This window comes from Macrosteles quadrilineatus, unplaced genomic scaffold, assembly GCF_028750875.1.
Source record: "Macrosteles quadrilineatus isolate MER2022 unplaced genomic scaffold, UCM_ALF_1.0 Scaffold_9__3_contigs__length_116548681, whole genome shotgun sequence".
NCBI classification, from domain to species: domain Eukaryota; kingdom Metazoa; phylum Arthropoda; class Insecta; order Hemiptera; family Cicadellidae; genus Macrosteles; species Macrosteles quadrilineatus.
Window position 1 is genome coordinate 80,484,464 of NW_026542602.1, and position 20,979 is coordinate 80,505,442.

At 35.2% G+C, this 20,979-nt stretch overlaps 1 protein-coding gene across 2 annotated transcripts in view; it reads right to left on the reverse strand.

Annotated features, from left to right (window-relative positions):
- Nucleotides 1-584: 584 nt before the first annotated feature.
- LOC129004406 (uncharacterized) overlaps nucleotides 585-20,979 on the reverse strand; it is a 28,205-nt gene continuing 7,810 nt past the window's right edge. For both annotated transcript variants that reach the window (XM_054432978.1, XM_054432979.1), the window contains exons 4-9: nucleotides 17,155-17,320; nucleotides 10,835-10,934; nucleotides 8,162-8,349; nucleotides 7,837-8,061; nucleotides 6,882-7,044; nucleotides 585-800 (exon numbers count right to left, since the gene is read on the reverse strand). In XM_054432978.1, coding sequence (XP_054288953.1) covers nucleotides 682-800; nucleotides 6,882-7,044; nucleotides 7,837-8,061; nucleotides 8,162-8,349; nucleotides 10,835-10,934; nucleotides 17,155-17,320 — 961 coding nt within the window. In that variant the 3' untranslated portion in view covers nucleotides 585-681. The remainder of the gene's footprint in view (nucleotides 801-6,881; nucleotides 7,045-7,836; nucleotides 8,062-8,161; nucleotides 8,350-10,834; nucleotides 10,935-17,154; nucleotides 17,321-20,979) is intronic.

A 20,979-nucleotide genomic window follows, 5' to 3' on the forward strand; every position in this document is an offset into this window, starting at 1 on the left:
TGCCGAAAGTCTGCAACTCGCTTGTAATGCTAGCAAATTAAGCGTATTGTTCGCAGCTGACAGCCCGTCATAGTCGAGGTTGCCTCTTTTGTGAAGGTGTTGAATATTCTTATCATACAATCTTGACAAACTTGGTGTTGGTGTGAGTGTTTTGGATATGATTTTTGTCCATGTTTACACTTCTTTCTTACATAAAGTAAAGTTCTAGAATTGCCTTTATATTTTTTGATTGCTTAGTAATAAAATATCTCAATAAAAAAGTATGTTGGTATATTGTATATCTAAGTAAGAGTGATGTTTAATTTAAATTGTAGATGTTTTACGTCCAAACGCATCACTAAATTATAAAATTGTTATAGCAAATAATGTCTTTGTTTAGTGTATCAATGACAGGGTGTACCAAAAATACTTTAAATAACTCTATTTTATTGTAGCTTTACATGGAGACTCTTTAAACCCCATTGATTGATCTCCATGGTTGTAAGTATTAACATTTCCCTCCATAACATGAATACAAGGAAATTCGCTTTGTCTGCAGGTTTGTTGCAGCAGGGGTATTTAAAAACTCTGTTTTATAGGTGATAAATAAATTTTAATAATAAATACAAGTTTACCTGAACAATGAGCATGCAAACAGCTAGTCCTGTATAAACTTATAATATTGATAATTCAGTGATGATATTATGTGTAGAGTTTATCAGCCATGCTGAGTAGCTTCTCTCGGTTGACTTTGATGATTGGAGTTTTAGGAATCGTCTCAACCTCATGAACCTCTAGACCTAAAGCATCTCCGGCTTGTTCTGGGAACATTCAGAGCATAACTAACAATTTTAAAACTTTCATATTGGCTCTAAAAGTGATAACAATCAATAAGCTTAATTACATACAATTATCAATTTAAAGTCTTAACTACGATGAAATCGTCGGTTAGGCCATATTCAACCACATAAACACAGTAACCTCTCATTAATCTGACCCGTACTTAATCATCTTTGCTATATCCAAGCAACCATTAGACCAAATTTCATATAAATTACATAGAGTCAGGATTGACCCACTGTAAGCTAAACAGTTTTGTTGTTGCAATATATGTTTATATTAATTGTGTAAGAAGCAGCATTTGATTTGATAATGTTGGTTGAATTCCGAATGTTAAAGACTTTTGTTTTGTTCTGATTGTTAAGTTTGTTTAAATAACAATAATTGAGTTGTGATTGAAATGGAGAATAAGTTGAATGCACTAGATTTTATCTTGTTCTTTTAAAATATCACAATGGTGCAGTTGAGTTAAAGGACCCCGTTCCGAGGGATAGTGAGTCCAGTAAAAGTAGTTATTTCTTTTTAATTTTAATATACCAGATCCTGAAGGAGACAAATCTAAACATCCAGAAAAAGGACTAAAGTTTCTGTCTGTTTTAATAACTCTGTTGCAGGCCAAAAAGTTTTAACGATTTAGTCTTACTTAGTTTCACCTGTAGCTGTAGATAGCAAAAGTTATGAAGAGTTAATTAAAGTAATTGAGAACTATTTTTCTCCAAAGAAATTGGTGGTAGCAGAGAGATACACTTTTTATTCTCGTGTGCAAAAATCTAGTGAGAGTATTTCAGAGTTTGTTGTAGCGATTAAACATTTAGCTAGGTACCGGTAGTTCATGTAAATTTGGCACATTCTTAAAAGAGGCCCTTAGAGACAAGCTTATTACAGGGATAAGTAATGAGGTCATAAGGCAAAAATTGTCTGAGGATCAAGAATTTGATGAAGCTTATAGTTTGGAGCTCAAAGGGCAGGCTGAAAAACAGAAAAGTTTGTTCAGTCCAAAACAGAAAATTTGTCATTTAAATTCCAAGCCCAATTTTTCACATGTGAATCAAAATAGGCCGACTGGTAGTCAGTTCAATTCAGCTTATGGTGCTGGTATGACTAATATTAATGCTACGTTTAACTGTTACAGATGTTGTTCAGTTGAACATAGGGCCAATGAATGTCCATATGCAAATGATAAATGCAATGGGTGCAACATAGTTGGGCATCTACTAAAAGCTTGCCGAAACCAAAGTAAAGTTAGAAAACTTGGAAGGAAGAACAAGAGAGGTTCTAATAGAGTCCATCACATCTCCAAAGATAATGTAAATGAGCTTAGCTCAAGCTGCAATTAAGTTTCAAATAATGTGTGTATGTACAACTTTGAATTAAACAGTGGTATGGCAGCTAACAAGGTAAGGCTAACTATAGAGAAGGTTCTGGTGGAGATGGAAATTGACAGCGGGTCATATTGCTGTATCAGTTTGTCCTTCAGACGTTTTTAATGACCATTTTTCTCATATTGAATTAGAAAGCCTGTTTCTATGAATTTGCGAACTTACACAGGCGATGAAGTGCCTGTTCTAGGTCAAGCTGAGGTTAGAGTTTTACATAAAAACTAGAGTGTTACTGTTGATTGTTGAGGCTTGTCGTAGACAGCCTATTTTGCTAGGAAGGAACTATGGTTAGCGAAATTAAATTTAGATTGGCATGCTGTATTTGTATGATACTACTGGTACTAAATCTAAGTCTACAGTGAATGTTTTAGTTAGAAAATATAAATAAAATTAGAAGCTTTAACATTTAAAGCTCAGAAGTTTATTTACCATTCCACTCAAGACTGAAACATCAACATGACTGATATTGTTTACCTCCAACTAACATATGATACGTTTAACATATGATAATATGTGAATATAACATTATAATACATCTTTCCCCTTTAAAAAACAGCAAACAAATTTGAAAGAATTAACTAAAAACAATAACCAACCAAACTTCTCCCTTCTTTTGAGACCATTATATTGTATTCTGAAATCTTGATGGTAGCTTGATTTCTCTACGAGGTCTTAGTCGTACTGGCTCGTCTTGCCTTGGAACTGACTGGGAATTGTTTTGTTGAGTGAGTGATGGTTTCAGATGGCGGCGATTTCTTCTTAATGTAGCCCCATTGTCACCTTCTACCCAGTAACTTCTTGGAGTTGGTCCTTGATTAACAATCTTTCCCTGCTCCCACCTTCCTTCATTTCTGAAGACAACTCTTTCGTTATTCCTTACAACCCTTAAGTCTTTGGCTGACCGATCATAATATTTTTTCTGTAGGTGTTGTCTTGTATTTAACCTGTCTTGTACTCCATCATTCAGCGTTGGTTTCAGCTGTTCCTCAGTGACCGGGATCGTTGTTTTACACCTGCGTTGTGGGATAGCACCCTCCTTAAGCTGAATATGATGAGTGCTTGGAAACTGTCCCAATCCTTCAAAAGCTGGCTTATAGCCGGTTAAAACATCGTCCTTATCCTTAAAATTCAAACATATCGATGACACTCTCTTAATGAGTCCTAAATTGACACAATCTTTCAGTCCTAAAATTGGCAGTTCATGTTCGACATTCACTACAGCAAAATTCACATCTGCAGTTACACCTGTAATTGTTTTACATTGTAATATCACAAGACCTAGAGGTTTGATTTTGAATTTTTCATCTCCCCAGGCTGAGAGTACATAAGAACTACGTTTTACGTGTGTAATGTTCATTTTCCGTACATAACTAGCAGGTAAAACACTGATCTCTGCACCTGTATCTAGTTTAAATTTAACTTGTGTACCACCAACAGTCAAGTTTTCCGTCCACGATTTTTCACTTTGACCTTTTACTCCACTAATGTTTAAGCTTACCGAGCCTAAACTAACATCGCTCACACAAGAGTCTTCATCGTGTTGTTCCTCGTTTGTAACAGCATGAGATTTTATAGTTTTGCTCCTACAAACCTTTGCAAAATGATTTTTACCATCACATTTCGAGCATGTTTTGCCATATGCAGGACATTTACCCCGTACATGTTTGTAGCCGCAAAAGCTACATAGATCATTCTGTTTTTCTTTTGCAGCACTCCGCGAAAGTTCTTGATTTGGTACATTATTAACAACACATACACTGTATGGATCCGACTTAGTCCTCGAAAGCTTGGTTTCATTGTGCTCTACAATAGTCCTACATTGATCCTTGCTACTCTCTACAATCATACAGAAATCAATAGCTTTTTTCAAGTCAAGTTTTGGTTCTCTTAATAGACGCTCTTGAGTACTTTTATCTCTTATGCCTAAGACAATTCTATCTCTAATCATATTGTCAGGTTCAAGAAACTCGCATGATTTAGCTGCTATTTTTAACTGCATAACAAACTTACTGAAGTCTTGACCATCTTCCTGCTTCATTCTATAGAATTTAAACCGCTCAAATATGACATTTTTCAGAGGACAACAGTAAGATTCAAACTTAGCAAGTACGCAATCAAAACTATCTTTGTCATTATCTTCAAATTTAAAAGTATTATATACATCTAGGCCATCATCGCCTAACAGATTAAGCAGCTGCGCAATCTTAACTTCATCTTTAAGTTTCTTACCATGACCAGTTGCTATTAAGTACAGTTCAAACTTCTGACGAAATCTTTTCCAATTTTCACTCACATTTCCTTCAAAACTCATAGGTTCAGGCAACCTAAACAATCCAGATACTTCCATTATTTCTTCTAGGTTTCAAAATACACCTGACACCATGTTTTAGTTAGAAAATATAAATAAAATTAGAAGCTTTAACATTTAAAGCTCAGAAGTTTATTTACCATTCCACTCAAGACTGAAACATCAACATGACTGATATTGTTTACCTCCAACTAACATATGATACGTTTAACATATGATAATATGTGAATATAACATTATAATACAGTGAATGTTACAACATGTGAATTGAAGCAACCTAATTGTAAAGTTGTGTTGCCTAGTGTTAAACTTGAGGCTGAAGTAGAGGTGTTAAAGAAAAAGTACAATGCAGTGTTTCAAGGGGGGCCAGGAGAAATAAAAGGTGTTAAGGCTCAAGTCACTCTCAAGGACAATGCTGTTCCTAAGTTTTGCAAATTTAGGCCTGTGCCTTACTCGTTAAGGGAAAAATTTGAACAAGAATTAGATCGGTTGGTTGAGGATGGTATAGCGTACAGAGTTTCTAGTTCAGAATGGGATACTCCGTTAGTTACAGTGCCCAAGACTAATGGTGTCCGATTGTGCGCAGACTTCAAAGTAACATTGAATCCGGTGTTACAGACGGAACATTATCCATTACCTCAACCTGAGGATATATTTGCTTCTCTGTCTGGTTGTACATATTTTTCAGTCGTGGATCTCACTAATGCTTATCAGCAATTAGCTGTTGCGGAGGATTCACAACCTCTGTTGACGTTAACGACTCACAAGGGTCTTTTTTGACTAAGACGTCTGCCATCTGGACTTTCTTCAGCTCCAGCTATATTTCAAGCTGTAATCAATCAAATTATAAACGGATCACCAGGAACTGTAACCTATTTAGATGATGTTTTGGTTAGCAGATCAACGAGAGAGGAAGCCTTTTATAGATTGGAGAAATTGTCACAGCGTCTTATGGAATTTGGAGTTCAAGTTAAAGGAAGTAAATGCAAGTTCTTATAGCCTGAAGACCAAGATTTGTAAAGAGCCAGTCATTTGAGAGTATTTACGAGAAAAGTATATTTGAATATTTATATTTAAATGTGTAATATTAGTTAGAACTTCCTTTTTTTCTTTACAAATAAATCTTTTTTTTCTTTACACTGGCAAGCTCAGCCACTAATCACTCTGAATGAAAACTATAAGAAACGTCTAGTTATTGACTATTCACAAACGATAAATAAATATACTTTACTTGATGCTTACCCACTCTCCCGGATTGACGACATTATAAGTAAAGTGGCTAGCTATGCCATAGTCATTACTATTGACTTGAAATCAGCATATCATCAAAACCCCATTTCTGTAGAAGAAAGACCTTTCACAGCATTTAAAGCTGATGGTAAGCTAAACCAGTTCACTAGAATCCTCTTTGGTGTCACCAACGGTGTAGCCTGCTTTCAAAGAGTGATAGAATCTATAATAATATCAAAAGAAAACCTTAAAGGTGTGTATGCTTATTTAGATGATAAAACCATCTGTGGCGGCTCTCAAGCAGAACATGACGAGAATTTACAAAGGTTTCTTCAGGTAGCTAAAAAGTATAATTTCACTTTGAACGATAAGAAGTCCAAGTATTGTCTTAGTTCAATAAAGCTGTTAGGTTATTTGATATGTATTAAGACCATGAGATGCCTCCTTCCAAAGATGCGACATCTCTTAAGCGTGTTGTGGGAATGTTTGCCCATTACTCCAAGTGGGTACGTAATTTTTCAGACGAAATACAAACCTTGGTCAGTTGTAAATCTTTTCCTTTGACTCAATCTGTACGGTACCAAATTTACCATTAACTTATCAAAGACCAATCAGGGAGAAAAGACTTCCAAAATACCTACAAGGTACACAATTTTAACCAAGGGAGAATGTCATGATTTCTAATATCCTTGATATTACAACTTTGATCAGCTGCCCTGGTTACTATGCAAATTTAACTTATTTATTTGTGTTATTCTGTAATGTTGGTTTTTACTCAAATAAAGCCTTAGATTAATTTGTAAAAGATTTTTTCAACAATAGCTATGCTAAAAACAATGTTGGTGTTTGACAATTTGTAGCATTAATGTCTGGTTAGAGCTAGTTCACATGGCAATGATTGAGTAGTCAGCATGGTCTTGTGATAGCTCTGATTTTCTTTGCAATAAAATTATTTCATTCAATCTGGACATTTATGAACCTGGATTAGAACTTCAGGTTCAACCTTAGTTAGGATTAATGACAGATTTACTAGACCGTTACGTTACTGATCTTGTTATGGAAGGGCTTGCTACTGCGCGTCCAGTTATCACAGTAATTTATTCAGACACAATATTTTCAATAAAGTGCTGAAATAAGACACAAACCTGAGAGATACTCTGATATTTCTGTTCCTGAGACTTGACAGCCTGACTTGACCACAATGAAGACAATCAGTTTGTAAGAGTCAGACTTGGGTTTAGCTACAACTCCAGCATCTATCACTTTAGAGTGGGTCTTCAACAGGTCTTCTATCTCAGATATTGAAACCTGCAAAGATAGCACATTTTAGCATTCCTTTCCTAAGCAAGCATTCGTTCAACATAAATATTAAATACTGACTTTAGTGTTACTAAAACTGTGTCTGCCCTATGTATAAGATTAATGTGATGGAGTCTGAAGTGTCCAAGGGGGGTGATAGCAGTGCACTTACCCCACTGCGATTTTGGGGGGATTTTTATTTTACATTTCACCATTGAGAATTATAAAATTGTTCCTACAAATAGTCAAAATAGTGTTTTTCATTTCATACACTCTATTAACACTTGCAACACAATTTTGACCATTCTTAATTACCTAACATTTGTCTGTCGCAACAACACAATGTCTTCAGGATCGCAAGATTGCTCTTAATTCAATTCACCGTGTACGTGCAGTATGAAATGGGGAGGGGATTTGTGCTCCCGAACTTGGGAGGATGAGCACCTCTGGATGGAGTAAATAAGCGCTAAAAGCCATAACACCAGGGAATGCAAGAGCTGTTGGAAAGGCTAAATACTTTCTCAGACATTACCGTAGCCACATATTTTGGTAAAGTGAAAGATAAATGTTGGTGGGTGATGGAGGACAGAGTGATACTTGGTGCAGTTGTAGTTTTGAGTACATACTGTTAACTAACAATGTTAACAATATTATAAAGAACACTTTTTTTGCCTGAAGAGTAAATAAGTAATTTTGGGTCCCTAACTAAAGTGTGTTGTTCATGTACTAATAATTTGTTTATACTGTGTCAAACAATCAATTTCATTAGGTTTCAGATTCAAGCATTTTTCTGTTACAAACCTTGGACTCTCCAAGGGTTATAATCTCGCCCACTCTTCCATAAATGTAAAGGAATCCTTCACTGTCAAAATATCCAACATCTCCAGTCTTAAAGAATCCGTCAGAGTCAAAAGACTGGGCATCCAGTTCAGGTTGTCCCCAGTAGCCCAGGGTTGTAGAGAGGGTTCGGGCCCTTACTTCTCCTATGCTTCCTGGCTCTACAAGACGGCCTTCTTCATCTGTAATCTGGTTAAACAATGTAATAAGTTGCTAGCAAAAACTGAAAATAGAACGATTTACACATAGAACCTAAACTACCTGGTGATAAACTATAGGTACATCCTACCTTAACTTCCACCCCAGGGGCTAAGTAGCCTGAAGAGTCGGCTTTGGACAGATCTAGTAGATTGTGTTTATTCCATGTTGTAATGAATCCAGTTTCTGTCATTGCGTACAACACATACACTCCAATCCTACCCTTCAAAACTTGTGATACAAACTCGTTGATCGTCCTCTTTCTCGCAACGGCTCCTGCTGTAAATTCCAAATCCTCTTCATTCTCAAATTTAAAATGCACTCAGAAGTAGCTTAAATAGCAAGTAAAGTAACTAAGGCTTCATTCATCTTCGCCTTAAAATACACTCCCTCTGGCATGCCGGTGTCAAATGCAATTTTTTTACAATTTCAAAACCCATAACACTTGTTTCCACAACCTGCTCTTGCTAGATTGCAAACTCATATTAAAGTTTTATATATAATATAAATAGTGATTAAAGTGTTAAAAGGATCATGTAAAATCATTCAAAATCATTTATATGGACAACATTATTAATCTAAGTTACATATTATTTAATATTATATTATTGTTATTTTTTGTTGTTAATTTTGTTGAAAAAGCTGGAATGTTATGGTATGAGTAGGGAGGTTGTTCTGTGGTTTGGCAACTATCTCCAAAATAGGTTTACAAAAGTAAAGATTAATACCATGATTGGAAACTCAGTTTTTTCTGATTGGAATAAAGTACCTACACTTAGGAGATCCCCAAGGTCCAAAGGTAGGGCCATTCTTGTTCTTAGTTTATGTCAACAACTTGTTTTGAAATGTAAATTCAGATTTAATTTTATTTGCAGATGACACAACAGCAATAGTCAAAGGTAAAGACAAAAATGAATTGGCACTTAATTACTTAATATCTCTTCCTCTGTTCAAAACATCAGTTTCTGGTTGAGCAAGAACGGTCTAAGTTGGTAATCATGCCAAGACTAAAATATTAGAATGTTCCGCCTCCTCAAACAGGTCCAAAGAATTAATTTTTGCAGTTCCCTACACCAACATTGACCTTCCTGTATGTAAATCAGTAGATTTTCTGGGACTAACAGTTCAAGATTTAAAATGGAATAACCACTGTGACCATTTATATGCTAAACTAGACAAAGCTATATTTAATCTCTGAATTATTAGAAGAATTTGCAATGACAAGACAGTGATGTTAGTATACCATGGTTATTTCTTATCAATTATGTCTTACAGTTTGTTGTGCTGGGCAAATTCACCTTCTAGAAAATATATCTTTAAACAACAAAACAAGGCCATCAGAGTCATATTGCCGGCAACAGCTCAAGAAAATCGTAGATCCAGTTTTAAGAAATTCAAACTTTTGACCCTTCCTGCTCTTTATATTTTACACTTGGCACTTTTCATAAAAAACAACCTTAATTTATTTGAAAACTGTAAAAAACTCATAATTGAAACTAGACACAAACAACTTTTGGAAATTCCAAGCCATAAATTAGCTTTATTTCACATGGGCCCTATTATCAATGCAAGTCTACAACAAATTGTCCTTTTATTTCACGGAACAGTCTTTGAGCTTTAATAATTTTAAAACAAACTTTTAGAAAAACTGATTGCACTTTGTGACATGAATTCATTTTTATCCTATCAACTGTAATCTTAATATTTGTATATATTTATTTATGTGTAAACTATTTATAATGTGTGATTTGTACTAACATGTCACATATTCATTCCTGATATTAAGCCTCTTTATTGTGAATTCTTGTGATGAATAAATTGATTTGATTTGATTTATATCATAAATTTAAGTTTATTGTTACTGTGTCTAGAAGGCAAAAGCTTATTATTTATTAACCAAATTTACTCGAGTTATCATGTTAGTGGACACACACATACACTGTGTATATACAAATATTTGAACAAATATCAATTATCAATTATCAATCATTGCGATGGGGACGCTCAATGATCAATCAAATGTTGTTTTTGTCCTCTAGGGATGAAAAAAGTAAATCAGTCCTGGGTCTATAGTTCATATCATGATACCGATAATCGCTTATTCCGCATGGGAAATTCACTAATAATAATCATCTTAGTTTCTTGTACTCGTTGTTTACCTACCAATCGAATCACTGTTATTCTAAGTTATAGAAAGTGAACTCCACTGTAACTATTGGGAAATGGGATACTAAGTTAGATTATATTGTAGCTTCCTAGTCTTTGCCCCACCTTAAGAAATCTACAGACTTACCCAAATCAAGGTGCAGGTACTTACTTTTCGTGTCCGGAAATCAGACTTCACTTTTCCAAAAATTAGCTACCGATATGGCTTTAATTGTCATTCGCTTGTAAAAGATCATCTATGTGCAAGACTGGTCTAGGCGTGGACAGATCAGCAGATGGCCAGGATCCTGAACAGCACCACTCGCACACAAGATGTTTTCTTCAACTTGTAAGATTAAGAGACCCCATTTCTGCATGTTTGTTTTGCATTTTGGTACCTCGACCCTGATTCGATTTAGGGTCTTCCACACCGTGTAATGTAGGTCTCCACCAGGAGCCAGTTCCTCCCTGGCTGGTGTGGGAGGGTTAGTCAACGAGGCCTCCCTCCTTCAACTTCGAAAAAAAAAGAAAAAAAGGTGCAGGTGCACAGAGGAAGTAATTTAAGACAAAATTGACTTATGCTAATTAGGTTATGTTATGACTTGACTTTTTTGCTCACCAACAACAACCACTGTGAGTGAAGAGAGGTCCACTGAAGCAAGTGTAGGTTCCTTAACATAAAGATTCAAAATACTAGATTGCACAGTCCAACTATTGACCTAGAATAACAGAGTTAATTGTTAGTGCAGAAAAATTAATATAAAAGGGCTATCCAAAAAATAAAGATTGAGCGCCTGGACAAGGAGACAAGGAGACAAGTGAGCTTAAACAGGGCTGAGAATATGTTGTCTTCTTTACTTTATCCACTTTGATTTATTCTAACCTGCTCCCCTTTATAGATTTAGTCTCATCATCAATATACAAAAATCCCGTGTAAGAAATCAACAATCCCGCTAAATATAAATAACTAGGTAAAACCCATCGAAATCGACAGTTACTTTCAAGGCTTGAGCTCATTCATCTAACTGCGATAAATAGAGTACAATTTTACAAATTTTGAGCATTTCGCATTGTTTAATGAACAATCGTTGAAAAAACAATAATGACTATTGCGTTAGTTACAACATATGTCCCATACCGCACGTTATCGGAGTTATTATTACTATGTTAACTGGTTTCTCTTCTTTTGGAAGAACCCTTAAGTAGTATTAAAATCGTATATTGGTGAATCTTTTGTGGTTAACACTTCCGCGATTTCATCAGTGTAAAGAAGATAAAATCAATGCTTTTATTTGAGAAAAAATATCTGTTTGTTGAGACGGCACTTTCTTACTTCAAAGGGAAGTCCAACCTTAAGCTGTGTAAGTTTGATTTTTTCCTTCGTCACATCGGTCATCTTAGCATATTTTTGTGGCAATGAATAATGCTCTAGCACAGTTTTGAGCAATTGGTCGTGGGGTTACTGTTAAAGCTGGAATTCCTGGACATGCGGATGTCAGTTGTCTTAGCCTTATCAATTACATAAAGCTGTCAATATAATCTCTCTTCGGAAAGTTAGGTGTAGTAGAATTTACTTGTAGTGAAGCTGGCTTTTATTCGGGTACCTTGCAGCTTCATTGGTAACAAATAATGTAAATGACAAAGCAATGCTGCATTTCCAAAAAAGCAAATACTGTAAATTGGCTGATACGTAAATAGTAACGTTTACATGCATTGTTGTTAGTCAATGTATCTTATAAAGGACTCGCCTTTGGCTCGCCAGACCCCCATTGTGGGGTGGTGGCTAATTAGCAGTAGTTGGTAAGTAACGTTAGCAGATTGAGTCTATTGTGCAATGAAATTAGCAAAAAGATGAGGAATTACGATGATATAGAAGAAAGTAATAATTTTGTATGTAAATTTTTTTAGTAAAGAAAAGTTGTAGTGATATTCATATATATTAGTTAAAATGTATTAGGTAATATTTTTTCCTGTCAGCTAGCCATAAATTGTATGACACATCCAGTTCCACCACTGGGAGACCGGGAAACGTGTTAACCATTTATGTACAAATGTAATATGCCAATTGTAGATTGTAGGAATATAATGAAAGTAAAGGATTATATGAAGTAAAAATTATTGTATTAAATATTCATAAATGTATTAATGATATTAATAAAAATCTATTAAGTTTAAGTGACTACACTACAGTGTAGGCCTACCTGCTATCGTTTGTTACGTTAACGTTACTACGCAGCGGCGTGTATGACATTGACATCTGTAAATGAAAGATCATCTGTAAAGGCTCATCTGTAAATGGACATAAACTAAGAGAAGCTGGTGATCAATCTCAACACTTATCAGATGTTGCTTCTTTGATGAGTTTCCTGTACTGGAAGTGTCAAGGCAAGACTTGAAAAATAAAGAAACCCCCAGCCAAGATGAGAACAAAAATGATATTAAACTCGAACTTGAAGCCAAATGTCCGAGTAAAAAACCTAACAAAATCCATCTGTGAAGGCTTTTTAAAGAAATTTGAGAAGAAGATCCTCAATCAGTTTATGTAGATATTGATATTTGCAAGCACAGCTACATAAAAATGCTCACCAGAAAGATCATTTTCATGCCTTGAAAGGGCAACATATTATTTAAGAAGCCAATCTTCTGAAGAAAGACATTGTTAACTAGCAGTCTTAATATTGAAGAAGTAAGATTATGAATGGCATTCTCAGTTGCCCCGAACTTCTTCTGGAGATCGACATCAGGGTTTCAGGCAGAACTCGTTTCAGAGCATTTTTTGGCCGGCGCTTCAGGTCAACATCCTATGACGCCAACAGTCCACTCGCTAGGATTCTTCGCCTGGGAAACACGGTGTCAGGCGCAGTGGACTTCTTCTTCGACCTTGCTTCAAACTAGCTCGAAGAAAGTTCCTCACTGTCCTTGGCGCGCAACAAAATGCAACTCCTTAATCGAACTTTTGTCGATGTATTGTCTCACCAACATTCATTTTTTGTTGTTATTCAGCCTTACGCAATTTTTTACTTTTTGTGATTCATTATATTCATTTTCATATTTATTGTTACGGGTATTGTTATTTATTTATATTGTTATTTATTGTTGATTTTTCTATTGTTCTATTGATTGTCACATTGATTTTGTGTTATAAGTTGAAAACTGTTTGTTGATTTTTATCAAATGGCTCTGCCGTTGGTATGTATAATAAATAAATAAATAAGTAACTGCTGAACTCCTTGGACTTAACTTGGACTGTTAATTTATTTTCTAGGTTTAAATCAAGGAGAAACGTGTGAACCAACTACCAACTTAACTCATTCAAAATGTATGTTATTCTTTTTAAGTAGGATCTGTCATGGATATGCTTATAACGCTTTTCATATTGAACACCTTTAGTCAGATCCACTTACTTTTTTATACAAACTTTTTTTTGTTTTGATTAATTTAGTATTAAAATATAACAGTTTTGTGAATAAAAGTATTTGTGATTGTATATCTGACTAAAAGTGATCAATGAAAAACGTTATAAGAACCCTTGTATATGGACGTTTTTGTGTACCGTTTACACGCCGCAATACACGATTTTGAATTTTCTGATTGGATACAACATTGCATTCCATGTATGCAAAACAGAATCGTGTTTCAGAACACAAACGGGGAAACAAAATTTTCTGTTAAAGAAGCTCAAAATGTTATTAGATTTGTTGATGCAGCATGCAATTGCCGATTACTTTTCTTCAAAAACAGCTGGCAGGGCATGTATTGGGGTAATCTTATTGTGGTCGGTGAGCGCGCTGACGATGGTGGGGGGAGGGGGCGGCTAACATTGCTGCCTAGAGGTGGCAGATAGTTAAATACGTCCCTGATACTTTGACTAACAACTGTAATATTACATGTCATTCATTCATCATTAACATTAATTTCTGTATTATTTTGTGTATTTTCTCCCATAATGTCTGTTAATGCCCCTGATAATGTATTATCAGTTATTTAATATGTTTCTCCTTGTTAATGTGTTATTTTATCAAATTTTGTTCAATGTTATATAATATCCCATCACCCCACAGAAACATCATCCTATTTCATGTTACAATAAAATATTTATGCAAATTCTCTCCATACCTATTAAGTACTCATCAAAAACCAACAATAATCATTTATTTAGAATAATATATAATTGTAAGAAAATTGCAATATAGTAATAACATCTTAAATATAGTATTACTTTTCAAAATTATCCAAAGAAAATCAAAATTACTGTGGCAAGTGTCATTCATGTAAATTTAACCAGCTGTGCATCATTGCAACAATGGACATGGACTTCCTGAGCTTCTACCATTGCCTCTCCCCAGATCCTGCCAACTCTTCACAGTGTGAACATCATTCTATTGGAAATTGTGTTTGATTTAAACTAAAATTTATAATCCCAAAGTAAAACCTATATTTTAAATTTCTCATCATCCAAAAGTATTGGACAAGTGCATTGAAGAGTACCAATTTAGGCTATAAGAAGACAGACACTCCAAATTTGGTAACCATCATCCATCTTATTTAACTAAGGACAAATTTAATCTTCATTGGACATTTAATCAGTACAGCCTACTAGGCCCAAAAACTCAACTCATCAAGATATACATATTTCAAATTGAACTTTTATTCAAAATTTAATCTTCAAATTCTATTTTATTTCATTAAATTCAGTGAAACCATTTGGAATCTTTCTTTGGACATTAACATTATTAGCCTATATTAATAGCATCATGAACCTAGCTTAACTTATTTCAGAACAATAACTAAATTAAATTATTTGCATTTTAAAGAAGCCTAATATATCATTCGAACCGGCACGACCACCCCTCCCTGGATTAAGAGCTCATAGCCTATTTAAATATTAATTAGTGTACTTTAGAAGAAACCAGCCCAATATAAGCCTAGAATCTTTTGATCCACCTTGGAACCCCCACCATTTTGAAAATTTACCATTGTTAACTTACCCTGTAGCTAAATTCAACCAATAACTTATCTCATATTTGTATTTCATTAATAAATTTTATATTGTAACTTACCAAATCTATTTATTCTTAAAATAATTCATAATTATAAGATTAAGACAAAGACTTACCTTATTAGACAGAAACAAAACACAAATTAGGAATTATCTTTATTAAGAAATAAAAATGACTTTCAGTTCAATGTGGGCTAACTTAGTAGCCAAAGGAATTTTGTAGGCCTAAGTTAATGAATAGCCTATAGAAAGCTTTATGGTGCGTAGCACAACAATGTATGTAAACGTCACCATTTAGGTATCAGCCAATTTACAGTACTAGAGAACCCGTGTAGCTCAATGAGCCGCATAGTATGAATCATAAATCCGAGGAAAACGTTATGCTTAAATTTGAGTAATTCTAGTTACATCTTAGAGTTGTTTAAACGTTTGTTAGAAACTAATTTTAAATATCTCTATTTGCGTCGTAAAATGCACAAAGCTGAACATCCACCCCTTACTTTCTCTAAGTCAAAATACCTTGCTCCATTCACCCTTTCAACTGTTTGGTTGACAACTGAGACCAATAATTTTGATTCACAATGTTTTCATACAACGTAAAGAGACTAAGACTATAATAGTCCCAGGGTTGGAAACTGGTAGAATATTGGCCACCTTCAGTAAGTTATAAGACTTTGAAGTAACCATCACTCCTATAAATGGGCTAGCTGTGACCAAATTATTATTAAAAAGAACAAAGCTGAAGCTACTCACACACAGTGTGATACAGTCTAAAACTCCATTTTCTCCTTTAGCTTTTGTTGTGATATCAGCTAATGTCACTTACAATATGCTATAGCTTACAAGAACTTTGCCTACCAGCTTGGCCTGGTGTTAGTTAATTTGCAGAAATTATAAATTTACAGCAGCCCATTCTGTCAGTGGCTCAATTCTATTATGTGCATTTTAATTGTTTAAATGGTTGCAACTTTAACGTAGAAAAGATTTAGTTCTAAGTTCTATCTTTAACGATAGTCAAAGATTGAACATTGTGAATCAGCTAGCAGAATATAGTTACCGGTACTGATCTAACTACGCTGGTTCTGTTACAACTCAAACTGGTTTTAAGGCCCCGTTTATGCACCAAGAGCGGGAGCGGTAGTGACAGCGGGAGCGATTTTCAACACCATTGAGTTAAATGGGGCTGTTTATGCACGAAGAGCGATAGCGGTAGCGGTTGACCTCCCGCTGCGGTTTCTAATTCGACCGCTGTGTAGTTAGAAATTGCAGCGGTTGCTTGGGATAGAGTGGTTTTCAACTACATTGAGTCAAATGAGACTGTTTATGCACGGCGGGAGTGGGAGCGGCTGCAGCTAGGGTTGCCAACTTGATCCACGCGCACGTGCACTTGAATTGAATGATACAATTTTTTGAATGGACAAATAGTTGTGTTAATTATTTGGCAGAGTTTGAGTTGGCAAGACTGTGTCCCCCTTCCATTCTCCGTTGACCAACCGCTACCGCTATCGCTTGCACAATTTTGACAAAATTTTCACAGCGGGAGCGGGCCCGCTATCGCCCCACTCCCGCTCTTGGTGCATAAACGGGGCCTAAGCAGTCTATTTGATCGATAACTAAGGCTTACCTGAATGGGAAAGAGTCCAGACTGGCACAGGAAACACAAAACTGCAAAGTTTTGCGTATATTAATTGTGTAGAGTGTAAAGTTTTGTGTTTCCTGTGCCAGTTTGGACTCTATCCCATTCAGATAAGCGCTATCCTCTCAAAAAATCCTAAAAACCTAGGCCCTTGTGCTCTATGTCACGCCCTTAACCTTGATTGATAACTATGATGTTTCAGCTTCTTAAGTGATTCAATGGTTTGAGCATAATCCATCAATTTACATTAGGCTATTTCAGTTTATCTATATGCCTCAATGGTTGTAAGTTTTTAAAAGCTTACTTTATATTTTTCAATGGCTTTGAACTGAGAGGCAGGATCCTTTGCTTCACTGAGGACAAGACAGTATCCTTTGAGCAGGCTGGACACCAAGGACATAGTGCAGCTGACCCATGAGAATGGACTTGTCAGTAAATGTGACTTAACTCTGACCGTCGCACCTTTTGCACTGAAAGTAAGTAAAACTGGTTTAACTAATTGTTTGGTGTTTTGGATGTGTTGAATATTTTTGTTTCCCAACCTTTTTTCTTGATGTGCAGCTTTAAAAGAAAAAATATTGTGCGTACCACTTGGTTATGTGGAGGTAATTTTGGATGGACTATGTGTACGGTATTTATTATTTTGCTAACCTGGCTAACCCATCTTCCAACCACAGTATAACCCTTGGAGGGTTGTATTTTTAAAATTGATGAATTCCCGAGTGAAGAATGAACACCGTTGACGTTGACACCACAGTTGCCAATGGGCCGTCAACTAATGCTGACACACTTGCCCTAACAATTTCTTACATATAATAGAGTACTGTTCAATGAAATGGCGACCATACAAAGTAGACTCGGGGAAAGAGTGCGCACTGGGTAAGATCGAGTACCCAAAGCGGAAATTTTTACTTTGCGCTTGAGTTAGTTGGTACCACTTACTACTCTGAGGTACCACTAAGTCTCATCCGGTGCAAGACAGTACCCTCTTCATTCCTCCATAGTTTGATGGTTCATCTCACAATGAGGTAAAATAATTCTACCGTACCATTATTTTGATATAATATTTAAGAATTTGGGAATTAGTATGTACGTTATTCCAATAATTAATTCAATCGTTTCAATCCTATACACTTTAAATGGTCATTTAATGCTCTAATTATAGCCATGTTAGTTTAGTTCCATTAATGGCCACAGTGAGCAGCAGCTCATTACATGTAAAAACTTTGAACATGGGGTAAGAGTACGCATTAAGGTTAGGGCAAGAGTTCACATGCCCCAAACATGTTATTTCAGTGTTCATACCTCGTTTAAGAAATCCAAAGGTAAAAAAAAAACAATTCAACAACCAAGGACATCAAGTAGGTACCAAAACTATCTGTCTAGGGGAACCTCCAAAGGAGGACTGGATTCAATGCACTTCATGCAAGTGAATGACTCTTGTTCAATTTATGGGGATGGGAGCAAATTCACTTGTGATTACTGCTAAAAAGAACTAATTGTCGCTAAGAACGTGCTAAACTTAAATTGTTTTGTAGTATTTAAGTGAATGAGTGTTTTTACTAATTAAATCTGTATCAGTATGTCTTGCGTGCTTTTTTAAACAATGTGCGTCCTTTTGCCCCATTACATGCACACTCTTTCGCTACATACAGGGCAAGAGTCTGCAAATGTAACTTTTTGTAACATTATTATTTTTTGAATGATACATTACCGGTAATGATAATTGAAAAAATAAAATGTAGTTAGGTTATGGGTACAGTTTCTTAATTGGGCTATGCTAATATCGATTGAAACTATCCATTTGATTAGTAAAAACCTTCATTCGATTTTTTCATTTACTTATCTGCAAGTTTAGGTTATGACAGTTTAATTTTATAATTGATATAGTTAAAAATAGGCCTATTGATTATTAATCGATACTTTCACCCAGACAGCACACTTTATCCCAGGGACATCCCATAGTAGTCCCATATGTCCTGAGAATGTCTCAGGATATGTGCGCTATCCTCAGGATATCCCGCAAAATCCCGGGACGAGTACGAAATCCACAGGATATCCTACAATATACCGTAATGTCCCGGGATTTGTAAGTTAACCTCAGGATATCCTGTAAAGTCCCGGGATATGTACGAATGCCATAGGATATCCCAGAATGTCCCATGACATCCCGGGACATGTACAAAATCCACTGGATATCCTGTAATGTACCGTAATGTCCCGGGAACAAACTGAAGAAAAAAAATACTACCACTGATGAAATGTACAGTATATCTAAATTTAAATGTTCAACAAGGCCAATATATAATAATTTGTTTTTTTCACTGGTGCTTTCAGAAACTTGGTTTCCATCTTCAGGCTGTGTTTACACTAGTACAAAAAGTAAATATTTACTTAATAAATTAATTTTAAACAAAGTTAAAACAGATGATTTAAAGGATATTGGAAAAATAAAAAATAATATTAGAAAAATTAATCTTTTGAATTTTGGATATGTTACAGTGTTGTTCTTGATGTAATTATTTTCAGTAATTCCGAATTTATAATTGGGCCGTCTTCATTATTTAACAAATAATTTTGGTCTGTTTTTTTTCTAAAAATAAGATTCCCACGCATTAAGATGTTGAGGTTTTATAATTTATTTTAAAAGTTTAAGGTTTCCCAGATTGAAAATATGTCTTGTTAATACTATGGCTAGCAAGGGTTGACTTTACTTTACTGACATATTACTACCACTGAGTTCAGGAAAACTAGAGTTGTATCATAGTTGTGTGAAATGTGAATTTAATTATAACTTTAAATTAATAAAACAAAAAAAAACTAATTTTAATCATATAACAATCAATTATTACAGTGCTAATCTAATGGTGATTAAATAATCTATATTCAAATACCAGTATCCTCTCCAACTACCAGAAAAACAATTCAACTACTTGAGGTCTAAACAGAATCATATATAGCCTATACTGTAGTATCAAAAATATTTTAAGTATTGCGACCATTGCAACTGTCAGCTACTCTTTAACCACTTGAAAACACCCATAATCAACAAGCGCAGATAGCTCAGGAGGTAAGGTAAGAGGCTCACAAGGCGAAGGTACCAGGTTCGAAACCCGTCTGGGCCAAAAACTTTTTTCTCGTTTTTTTCTTCAAAATTTGTGTTTATTAACTATTTAATCAATTTACTAAACTTATAATTAAGCTTTTCATACTAAATCTATATTATATTGTGTTTTTTATGTTCAGGCCCAGACCACACTTTATCCCAGGGACATCCCATAGTAGTCCCATATGTCCTGAGAATGTCCTGAGGACTACCCTGGGATGACCTCGGATGTCCCATGGATATGCGTGTGAGCTTATCCGTAGGACATCCCCGGGCGGGGACATTAGGCATTCCTGTGGATATCCTGTGATATCCCAAGTTGACCATAGGACCACTATGGGATATCTTGCATATCCTGTCGCAATATCCGTGGGATGTCCTGAGGAGAAAGTGTGCTGTCTGGGCAATTCGATATTTTCAATTGTTAATCATTAACCTATTTGTTGGGGGGGTTAAACTTTAAGCGGCACTCTTGCCCCAAGTTCCTATGCTTGTTCTTAGAATTCCACCACAGATCACTGAAGTGGCTCCTCCATACCACTAATGGAACATATACAAAAGGTTGGGAAACACTAAGTGTACACTTGTTATGTTTTTTAACCTGAATATTGCTAGGTTGATTATATTGAGGGTATACAGGGTGATTGGTACTCAGTGTGACAAACATTTTTTGGTGTAAGTACAAAGTAAATGCAGTGTGATGATGCATATAAAAGGTTCCAAGTCTAAAAATGAGCTTCCCAAAGAATTATTTTATGTTTTTCAAAAATAACGATGTTTTTTTTAAACTTAATACAGCTATTTCTCAATTACCTGTGAATGGATTTGGGTAGATAATGTCATTTTCCTGTTCTACATTAAATTTTGAATAAGAATAACAGAAAATAACAGGGGATCAGTTGTAAAAACTCCATTGTAAATAGATTCAAAGATAAAAATTAAGATGTTTGATAAAAATTTAAAAAACATTGGTCTATTGCATTTTCTCACACCCTGTATACAAGAAAGTGTCCGAATATGTTA